Source organism: Vicia villosa, linkage group LG3 (genome assembly GCF_029867415.1).
Source record: "Vicia villosa cultivar HV-30 ecotype Madison, WI linkage group LG3, Vvil1.0, whole genome shotgun sequence".
Classification (NCBI taxonomy): Eukaryota; Viridiplantae; Streptophyta; class Magnoliopsida; order Fabales; family Fabaceae; genus Vicia; species Vicia villosa.
The window spans coordinates 131,514,886-131,527,073 of record NC_081182.1 but is presented as its reverse complement, the minus strand read 5'-3'; the positions used below and the strand labels follow the sequence as shown (position 1 = coordinate 131,527,073).

At 37.1% G+C, this 12,188-nt stretch overlaps 1 protein-coding gene across 1 annotated transcript; it reads left to right on the top strand.

The window, feature by feature from the left end:
• The first annotated feature begins 8,885 nt into the window (after window positions 1–8,885).
• LOC131658978 (uncharacterized) lies at window positions 8,886–12,059 on the top strand. The gene is made up of 8 exons (XM_058928224.1): window positions 8,886–9,014; window positions 9,181–9,223; window positions 10,196–10,413; window positions 10,545–10,799; window positions 10,903–11,307; window positions 11,481–11,527; window positions 11,735–11,821; window positions 11,980–12,059. Exons 1-5 carry the CDS (start codon window positions 8,886–8,888, stop codon window positions 11,146–11,148), a joined length of 891 nt encoding a protein of 296 aa, XP_058784207.1. The 3' UTR covers window positions 11,149–11,307; window positions 11,481–11,527; window positions 11,735–11,821; window positions 11,980–12,059.
• The last annotated feature ends 129 nt before the right edge of the window (window positions 12,060–12,188 follow it).

The window sequence follows — 12,188 nt, the reverse complement described above, 5'->3', positions numbered from 1 at the left end:
ATCTGGAATATACAATATCACCTTATTAACAACACAAAATTATGACAGCATCATATAGCATCAACTCTTCGTTTTAATTTCGCCGAATACATACTCGTTAACTACGTACAACCATAATAACATATTCATTATCTCGGCAATTAATCGAAAGATTTATAATTCTCCGACACGACATCCTTACATCCACTGGATTCTAAATCCAACATATAGATCAATACATATTCTCTATGTAGGCTCCTGACATATTAATTCCTCACTTCCCCCAAGTAGTACTCATAACACTACTCCACATCGCACTTTCGCTGTGCGACTCTGATTACCCGTTTTAAGTCATTTGCCCATCATGTTGCACTCTTCCATATTCACTTCTTCATAATTTCACACACATAGCGAGTGATTATTCTTCACGGCTTAGTATTCATCACATCTTATACCATTAAGGTAACAAAACAAGTTCATCTCATTTATATGATTTCCGTCTACTACCAACAAGAGATTAAGGGTGATCAAGTCCTCAATTTGTCAATAGATAGTTAAAAATCATACTTAAGCATAAACCGTCGTTACTACATAATAGTGTCCATTTCCGAGTTTGCACCCAAACTCATTAACATCGTCATAGTTCAATAATTCAATACGGTGTCCTTCTTCTAGAATATTCTTCCGAAGTCTAAAACATCAGGAACACAATCCAATCACTAACCTCATTATATTATTCTCGTCGATTCTGAATTCATCGCCTTTACCTTGGTAATTCAAAGTCAACTTATCGATCAACTCACATCATCTTGCTGACCTTCTCTAATCTCGTCAAGAATGCCATTAGTCATCTTTAGCATACCCAATTTAACACTATTAGGAGTGCCTTCACATACCAACTCAAGTCTCAAAATTGTCCAATTAAATCCAACTCATTCATCATTAGCACCGACATATTAAAGACTTCTGACGCAACACAATAGCACAACATTCATAACTCGTGGTTTTAATCCAAATTCCATGACATCCTCCACGTCCATATATCATTCCACTCGGAATCTCAACAAAGTCTTCCTCACGTCAACAGATGTTAGAAATTCTCTACAATTCTTCGTTTATACTTATCGTTACTTTGCCATCACAAATACGATTCCAAGAGTTCTAAAGTTTATTCCATCTTTACTACTAATTCACTCTTCACTAAAATCCATCGGCATTCAAATCATCTTTATTACCGAATATCTCATCGACTTATTCATCAACCACATGTCCTACTCAACTTCGTTTCAAATAATCGGTAGTAGACATCCCTATTCAACAAGTTCCACGCTTCCTTAACCGAATTCAGACTATCTCCTCATAGGATCACCTCTACTGTACTTATAACTCTCCCATAAGGTATAACATAATCCCTCCTCCTCATAGGTTCAAACGGCACATTAATCCGACACTCGGAACTCAAGATATGAATTTTCCAATCATTGCCCGAAAAATGCAACACTGACATCATGCAGCGACACTCTATACGATATATCCAAAACTCCTCAATTGGTAAATTCAATTCTTAAAATTACTCCTCAACAAACCTTCTAATTATTCCTTCGACCCATTCGACACTGACACTGACATCCCGTGCAGTACCAATAAACAAGTCTAGTTATAAGAACAAGAGTAACCGCAACTTCACCTCTTTCCAACATCATCCTGTCACAATTAATTATGTTACAGCTGCTGCAACTATTTTTATAACAAATTTCATCTCGTTAGCTTCCCGACGCTTCAAACGGAACTCAATTCGGATGTCCAGAACCCCAGTTATGAATTTTCGAAGTTCCGCAGCTATTCAGCAATTTTCCTGCGTTTTGCTTACGAAAATCTCACTCCAAAACTCATTCTCTTCAACTCGATCACATTCCAAACAGCTCCTTATCATATCTCTTCACTTCCAAACATTCTTATAATTTGAGCAACATATCTCATCACCGAAAAGCGATTTCTGGAACATTACGACAGCAATCCTCTTTGCAAACTTGCAGCTGAATCTCTTCCGAGAACTAAAGCTACTCAATTGACATCTTCGCAGTACACCAGTAGAGCTGACACATTGCAACTTTCCAATTTCCTTCTCTTACAATAACTGTAAATTACCTCTAATCATCTTCCTTCAAGATGTTCCAACTCAATTCCTAGTGAAGTCTTAATTCCAAGTCACTTTCAACTCGGGAAACAACAAACCCCGACAACGCTCGCACTGTTGCCAACAACAGCCTACTGAATCAATCATCTTACAACTGAAACATCACCGAGAAGCCAAGCTTCTCCCCCACTTGTTTCAATCCAACACCTACAACAAAACAAACAAGTATCGACAGTGATTCACTCACATGTCGTGTACCAAGGGATAAAACACAAACAGTATACAACTGTCGTGCAACTCAACTGACTCGACGATTGGCCGGACGGACCGACCTGCTCTGATACCACTATTGTAACACCCTTCTAAACCCCGCGGAAATTAATAAAATAACTCAGAGTGAAACATGAAAACAAGGGTGCCACAATTCCAATTATAACAAATTTATCATAAATCAATTGTCATGCTTCACTTAGGGGCAAATCATCCATTTAACAAAATCATGTTTCTATACAGCGGAACATTAATCAACAGATAAGCATAACATCATCTATGCAATATCTCACAAAATTACTCCAATAACAACAAAATAGAGTATCATCATCAACTCTAAACTAGCGTTCCCCTAGTGTTACAATATCAGAGCATGACACCGACACTATACTTAAACAAACTGGCCTATGAGCTATCCTCACCAGAGCCAAAAGCCGCTACTCGCCAATCTGAAATCATCAAAGTAAGGGTGAGTCTCATTCACAATTAACAAATGTTATCGAATCATAAACAATAACACGTCATAGTCACATTATTCATCCAATTTCATTATATTCAGATTGTCAGGAAGTACTTATCAACACACAACAACAATAGAATACATTACCAAAAGACATCACCATAACAATTACACCATCATCAAATATTATAACATTGGACAATCTTCCATTCATGTTATAATTATACACAACAACCTAATGCAAATGCAACTATATGCATGTGGTACCAAACATAGGATAACCCATCTCACCGATCCACCACCATAAAGATTCGGCTACTTCTCTCACCAATTCCACACAATGGGAATTAGCTACCGCTGTCCCACCACCATAAGGGATACAGCCCACAACATGATTATGAAATGCATGTATCAACCATAACATGCTCACCATCAACATTAAACAACCAAATGTCATAATCATCAACCACCACGATAATCAATAGCCACACACAGTTATGTTGTTTCTCAACCATAATAAAATACATATTTTACATCAACAATATATGTATAACAAACACCAATTATAACCACAGCATCATAGTAGGTAAATCATTCATTATACAGTGCACAACAATGGCACCCCTCACAATCGCGTACCAAGAACAACAAAGCAACTCATCCACGATAGAGTATTTACCTCATCATTCATCAAAATACATGATAACCATATTTACCATGGACAAAATCCATTTGTATAACAAGCAGGAGCAATCATATTATAACAACACCATCATTGCACACATTCAATTATGCAAACAACAACCCATTGCACCTCATCATTTATGCAAAACAAGAGTAAACCAGATTTGAAGAAAACGATACTTTTCAAAATAAAATCAAGTTATTGTTGTTATATTTATTTTATATGGTAGAACATTCAATTTAAGGAACATCGTCCAAAACGGCGTCTAAAACGGACTTACGGTTTGAAAGTTACACATTTTTACATTTTTCAAAGAAAATAATTATCGCTACAGCACGCGGCGCCACACACAGTCCGCGGCGCGTAACGAATAGAAAACACGCCTTCGCGGCGCAAACACAGGTTCACGGCGCGGAACGAGAAAAGTTACGCCTTCGCGGCGCGCACCCACCTTCGCGGCGCGAACTGGCAAAAACCAGAGATCTCACATCGTCTGACAGCATTACGGGAGTCATCCCAAAATCCCCAAAACCCAAATCAAGTTATATCATGAACCTCAAATACCACCATATCAGCCACATACATGTTATAACACAAATATAACACACAAGGAGGATCATACAATCATCATAACAGCCATATGATCATACAATTCATCACGTCAAACAATTCCCATCAAAATCATCCCAAAACCCCAACCTAACATATAACCAATTGACACAAACAATGCATCTAAATCAGTCCCATCATCTATAATACGATAAAAGATGTTAACCGGAAGAGTCCCCCCTTACCTTAGCCAAGGATCTTGATTAGCCCTCTTCCTCTTCTGTTCCTCTTTCACGTATCAGCACTTCTACTCTTCTGCTTCTCTTCCACATCTATTTTCCTTTTTTCCTCAATTCCTTATTTTATGAAAAATAGATTTTAATTTAGTAAAAGGCCTACTAACATAACACCCCCTCTTTACTAACACCACATTTGGCCCAATAACCTCCTTTTTCATAATTCTTCAATTAAATCCAATCAAATGCCAAATAATTTCAAATAAATAATTTTAATTCCAATTTAAATCAATTAATGAAAATATGGGGTGTTACAGGTATGCGTTATCGTCAGTGGTACGGAGGTACATCTCTTTCATCGTCAGTGGTGCGTCGATGAATTATCTCTTTTATATCATCAGTGGTACGGTGGTATATCTCTTCATGCCTTCAGTGGAACGTTGGTATGCGTTATCGTCAGTGGTACGGCGGTACATCTCTTTCATCGTCAGTGGTACGTCGATGAATTATCTCTTTTATATCATCAGTGGTACGGTGGTATATCTCTTCATGTCATCAGTGGTACGATGGTGTGTGTCCTATTAACGGATGATTGGCATTCTGACTCAGGATGCATACTTTCTCATCCCCAGTGAAAGAGGATGCCCCCTTTCTCACCTCCAGCAAAGGGTGATGCTCTAACCACTCTAGTGTGAAATACTTTCCCCAGAGAAGTTTCTTTTCCCACCAAAGTTTCGTCTCTCCAACAAAGTCTTGCCTTCCCCAGTGGAGTTCTGCCCGCAAAACATTTGTTTCCCCAGTGGAGTTTCTTTTCCTCCCCAGTGTTGTCGTGTTTCATCCTCATCATATGCATTCATTAGGCAGGGCATAGCGTCTTAGGTTGAAAATTGTGTTCTATATATTTAAGTCTCTTCGATTTCGTCAAAACGAAGATTTACAATCATCGTATCTCCGAATCGAAGAAACTTAAATAGGGGCATCTGTCATACCCCAATTTTTGACCCTAAGATCATACATCAATTGCATTCAATCGTCAATCAAGAGTACCATTATGAAGCTTTATCTGTGATACTGTGATCATCTCTGAGGGGAATCATCAAGCACTTTTAGCTTTTTATTTGTTTAATATTAACCAAAATACCAAAAATATTGCTTTGTTTCTTTGTATGCTTTTGTTTTGTAGGTACTAAGCCAAGACATCCAGAAGCAAGGCATTTTCCACATTTTTGACTGATGAAATCGATTTCCCTCTTGGGTAAATCGATTTCCCTGCAGCAATTTTCAACAAAATCACATTCTGGACAGCATGAAATCGATTTCCCTCCTGGGTAAATCGATTTCCCTAGTGTATTTTGTGCCAAATTCCCTTCTGGAACAGAGTGAAATCGATTTCACTCCTGGGGAAATCGATTTCACTCCTGGGGAAATCGATTTCCCTGGGGCGAAATTCAAAAAAAAATAGAGAGGGAAGCTTGACATCATTTTGGCACCTTTTTTATTTGATCATTTTACCAATTTTCCACCTCATCAAAATTAACTCCTTCATTAAACCCACTTAAACCTCATTTTACCATTTAAATTCCACTTAAACACCAATTAACCACAAATTAATTACCAAACACAAAAAGACCAATTTGCCACTACTCTTGCTCCAATTCTATAAATAGAGACCTCTACTCTCTCATTTCTCAAGCTTGGAGAGCCAAAAAATTGCTTGCAAATTCATTTCTCACCCTTTCCAAAACCCTCACCCAAAGTTCATTTTCATAGAATTAGTGAGATTCACATTTAATCTTACTAGTTTTGAACTAAACCTTCTACATTTCTCTCTTTGCTTTGCTTGTTCATCTCCAAATTTGAAGGATCTACACACATTGTGCTTGTTCTTGAAGTTACTTCAACATTTGTTTCAAGAATTGGTAAATTCCTAAACTCTAAGATGTAGATCTTTGTTGCTTGTGTTTAATGCATCTTTGATGCTATATTGGTCATATTTGATGGTGAATTGATGGAAATTTCGTGCTCAAGTTGATGTGTGATCATAAGGAGTTTGTATATTTGTTCAAATCAAGTTTCACGCCTTTAAATGATGTTTTTGGTGAAATTTACACTGATGAAATCGATTTCCTTAAGGCTGAAATCAATTTCCTGCTGAACGTAACTTGTTTTTTTTGAAAACTGCACTATGGAAATCGATTTCCCCCTGCATGAAATCGATTTCCTGCTGGGGAATGTGGTTTTTTTGCCTTTTTTATGCTTGTCTTGGCTTCCTACTTCCTCCACTTCATTAATATCATTGAATCTAGGATGTTGATAGGTTTGAAATGACCTAATCCATAATATTAGATGAATGATATTAATGATAGTGTGAGTTGACTATCTTTTGTGAATTTTATCCTTCTTCCTCCATTTCATTAATATCATTGGATCTAGGATGTTGATAGGTTTGAAATGACCAAATCCATAATATTAGATGAATGATATTAATGATAGTGTGAGTTGATTATCTTTTATGATTTTATTCTTCTTCTTTTTTTTTCTTTTGATCGATGAAAGTCTTAATACTTTGAGAATTCTTATGGATTCTTAGTAAAGACTAGATCGTTACCTATTTTCTTTTCGTGCGGTATTGCTTTCGGAGAATGATCTACATATCATTTCTCTCGCATGCATTAGCACATAAAGTTTTGACCGGCCTCGTTGTAGGGTGATTTCTACATAAATCACTTGGCGATCTGCTTAACATAGCGCAATATTTCGTGTCCCGAATAAAAAAGATCAAATATGGAAGAGAATTGTATGCGGTTGATTTAAGACTTATGGAGGTTTATCGTGTAGTCGCTATGATTTTATCAAGCTTCTGATAAATTTCTATTGAATTTAAATCCGAGTACATCCTTCACTCACCATCGATCTTTCTTACTAACTTTGATAACATACTTGACAAGTTTCAAGATGGTTATCTTTAACATTTAACAACTAACTTTAATTTCCGCAATTTATTATATCGCTCTTTACATTTTATGCTTTATTGCTTTATTTCATCATATTTACATTCCGCCATTTTTCCTTTGTCCATTTGGACGTTTATATTTCCGCTATTTTCTCTTTGTCCATTTGGACGCTATGTTTATGCTTCCGCTATTTTTCTTTTGTCCACTTGGACCATACTTTACTTTTATGCTAAAACAATAATAAATAACAAAAATCTAAAAAACATATAAGGCTCTCTTTTGGACTATTGGTTACTATCCTGAGCATTTTGGAGATTCGGACTTATGGACTTAGTGCCTCTGGACCCCCTATTCTGTTATTACTCTGCTGTTATTCTGTCTGTCTGGCATTGGATTGTTGCCTGTTTGTATGTGCAGGTATTTCCTTGAAAGTCCTTGATGGTTAATTCCAAGACATTGAGATAAGGATTTTACCCGAAAACAGCCGTTACTCTGCCCGATTTTCGTCAGAATTTTAATGTGCTTAATGCAAAGTGGTGCTAAGACAATAAGTTCATCTGGATCCCTAAGTGATAATGTTGGTTTAGTATTGATATTCCAAAGGAAGGGAAATCTACCTTGACTCACAATGTCAAGTGTTGGCTTCTTATTTCGGTTAGACCGTTCTTTTCCTTAGCTTTTATTTTACGCAATAGGATAGCCTCTTCATCTCCTCCCATTCTTAAATTTTCAAAATCTTCTCCCTTTTTCCAAAATATTCTTATGTTTGCAATCTTTTTTTTAACATTTTCTTTAAAAATTTCTTTTGCCCTTAGTGGCTTTTTCTTCAAAGTTTAGACACCGTTAATTGTCGAAACGAGTGGTTATACCCCACGATTTTGAAATTGATTGATACAATGAGATCTTTTCCGCGTGAGAGAGCTAGTGGCATACTCGTCGATTTTATCCGAGTTGGAGCCCTTCTTTCATTAGCGATGCAAAGAACTCGTTTGTTCTCATGCTCAAGATCAATGGCTGAGTATTTCTCTCCAACGACGATAAAGTGTTTATTCGTTTTTAAAACGTTTTTCCCTTTAAGCGGAACTACACACTAGTGCAAAAATGACAATACAATTTATAAATTTACACCCATTATACTAAAAACGGGTGTAAATAAGACATAAGATGGCAAATTTGTAAATAAAGTCTCATTTTTAGTATTAACAAGTAATCATGGACACCCTATTTTTAAAAAATGGGTGTAAATTAAAAAAAAAAAATTATAATCAAGTGTTTATTACTCCTATTTTTTTTCAATAATGGGCGTAAATAGGAAAAGTAAAATAAATTTAATTTCTGTAAAATAGTAAAAGTTAATATTTATATTTCTCTTCCTCGTTTCATTGAACCCTAATCACCATTTTTATGCTCTTAATTTTCACCGTGTCAACTCCATATGTTTCAAACCTCAATTCCACATCCACCATGAATCATTCTTCCCAACCCGAAACACCACCACCCTCTGATTCCATCACCTCGTCACAACCCGAACCGCCACCACCGTCTGATTCTCTTCATCTTCGACTCGGAGCCACCAACCACCATCGTGTAACAAAAAACGACACCGTTTCGATCAATGGTTAAGGGTTTGCACAGCCAAGACCTCCCCGCCGATGTAGCACATGTCGTCGATCAGCTAGAGCGCCACTGCTTGGCTCCCGATGGATCTCTCATCTCCAAGCCTCTCTACAACGATCTACAACTCGTAATACTCTCTCAATGCTCTCTATGTGTTTGTTGAATTTCCTCACATAATTGGAAAATGGGTGCTTCATTTTATCATTAAAAACTCGACCCATTTTGTTAAATGTCCAATAAATTGAATAAAAGTTTGGTGGGTACTGAAATGTGCTGTTTGATTTGCAGGCTAGAGAGGAAATGTGCAGGGAACGACTTCGATATCTCGAAGCCATGGTATGTGAATGTTATCTTGTGTTTGGGTTACAGATTGGATTTAAACCATATGCATTGTTTGATTGTAATGTAAATAATGAATTAAATTCACATATGCCACTGCATCAAGAACATTTCAACAACTTCATTCATGTTCATTCACTTCTTTAAGCATATTTTGTTTGGGTTACAGATTGGATTTAAACCATCTGCACTGTCACTTCAATCTAAACCAATTGTACACTTACTTTCATTGAAATTATTCTGTTTGGAAGAAGTGTGTGATGAAGTATTGAAATGAGGTCTTGGTACGGTGGGTCAAACTTTCGGTACGGCGGCGAGGGGTAGACCTGCTAGGTTAACACTCCAACCCTCAAGTTAGTTATTGAGCGAGAGGTAATATGCAATTAGGAATGAATTGAATACCTGAAACGGCGTGCTACGATCTTTATATAGTATGGGCATTAGAACCGTCCTCGTGTAATCCGACGCCTTTTGAGTTTTGCGGATGACCGTTCGATTAGATATCAACGGTGAGAGATATGATGGAGGGTGTGATCACTTGTTCTTGGGGAAGTGAGGGTTCACCTGTTCGGTGTGACTTCCCTTTCGGCGCTTGTTATTGAGCTTTCTTTGCGGGCCTTGCTGACTGCACAAAACATTTGATGCCTGTTACTTAGTGTCTACCACTTATCTTCCCCTGCAAATAATTTTTCTTTTGCCTTTTATAATTTGGCTAATGGTAGGTATTCCTGGGGTTAAACCATTGTTGCTTGAAGGGTATGGTGTTCGCTTGGTCACTTATGATCTTCCTGGTTTTGGGGAGAGTGATCCGCATCCCAACCGAAATTTCAATTCATCAGCTAATGTGGCTCTATCTCGATTCATGTAAGCTAATGTGAAGAAAATGTCAATTGTGGTTATACCAATGTAATAATTTCTAGTTGTTTGTGTACCCACTGTTGATGACTTGTATATTACATGAAATTACAGGTGCTGCAATGTTAGCCCCTATGGTTAATCCATATGAGTCACACATGACTAAAGATGAGATGAAAAGAACTTGGGAGAAGTGGCTTCCAAGGAGAAAATATATGTATTCCTTGGCTTATAGATTTCCAAAGCTTCTCTCTTTTTTCTATCGGAAAAGTTTCTTGCCGGAAAAGCATGACCGCGTTGACAAGCAATTTTCACTTTCACTAGGAAAGAAGGTGAGCTGCGACAACCTTGAAATTGAATAATGTTGAAAGGGATACAACGTGTGCGAATGTTTTCTTTATTGCCAATAGCCATTTAGGGCTGTTATGATCTGTTGACAATCTAATTCATATATGTTGTTCAGGATGAAATTCTTGTCGACGAACCTGCATTCCAAGAGTTTTGGCAGAGGGATTTAGAGGAGTCAGTTCGCCAGGGAAACATGAAACCATTTATAGAGGAAGCTGTACTGCAGGTATCTAAATGGGATTTCGACATCGAAGAACTTCGTGTGCATAAGAAGTGTCGAACAGGAAGCTTGCTTCTTTGGTTGAAGTCCATGTACGGTCAGACAGAATTTGAACCCGCAGGATATCTCGGCCGTATACACATATGGCAGGTTTGAACATGTTCTTTGAGTATTTCCGACTTATTTTTTTGAACTGGAGTTCAACTCAATGCCATTTAGGAATCTTACATTTCCCTTTTGAATTCTCAATCAGGGATTGGACGATAGGGTGGTCCCGCCATCAATGATGGAATACATAGAAAGGGTGTTACCAGAAGCTGTAACTCACAAGCTTCCTAATGAGGGTCACTTCTCCTATTACTTTTTCTGTGATGAATGCCATGAGAAGATATTCTCCACTCTTTTTGGAACTCCTCAAGGTCCGCTTGAACGACAAGAGGAAACTGCATTTGAGAAAAACATGGAAGATGCTTTACAAGTATCTGATTCTGATTTCTGATATGGAATGATGTGAAACTGATGGTATACACGAGTTCGGTTTGGATGTAAATAACACAGGCGGCTCCTATAGGCAACACAGTAAAGCTTCAAAGGATAGAGTTTTCAGTATTCAGAAGGATTCTTAAGTTTTGAGCCACAAAAGCTTTTGGAGATATAGGTAAAAGTGTGCCACCTACATTGTATTTACTAACCTTCCACTGTCCGAAATCAAACTGTATCTTAACTGCATTATCGGATTTAGAATGTTCATCCGATTGACCGTTAACTCAGCTGCAAAACCATGCCTGTTACTTAGTGTCTACCACTTATCTGTTAATACATTTGATGCAGGCGAAGCGTTTGCCATGATGATGGCATCTTTTGTTGCTCTTGTAGAGGTGACTTCTTTTTTAAGATATTCTCTTTTTTAATTGGTGTAAGATTTGGTTTCTGTTTAATTGTTATTCTTGAAGAAATTATTCTTAAATTGTACATTCCGTTATTATTATTTTCCGGAACTATGGGGTATTTTATCAGTGCAATGAAGCTTACTTATGTTGAAGTAAAATTAAGTTATATACTCACGTGCTTCTTGCGGTTCACAGTCTACCGGAGCTTTCATTGCCGTATATAGGCATGCAAGTGCAACACCATTACCGCCTTCTATTCTTAGTCGAGGTATCGGTTGGCAGGTACAGACACAACTAAATCTTGCTTTTATAAATGATAATTGTAATAATGGTAAAATTTCATAATTGATTTGATATAAATGTTGATTTTTAACCAAGCTATCAAGTAGAACTTTCAATTTTAAGTATAATTCCTCATGCATCTTATTTATGTTTGTTAGGGAGTTGGCATTTTGTTATCAGGATTGTTTGGAACAATTACCGTATCGTCCGTGTCTGTGTAAGAATGAAATTATTCTGTTCATATTATTTACTAAGAGCAAGCAAACACTAGTAGAAATGAAAGTGATTTATTTTGTTTTCTATTCATAGAAAATGCAGGTCTTTTAATCTCAAATGACTGAGATGATAATATCACTAAATGTCTCTA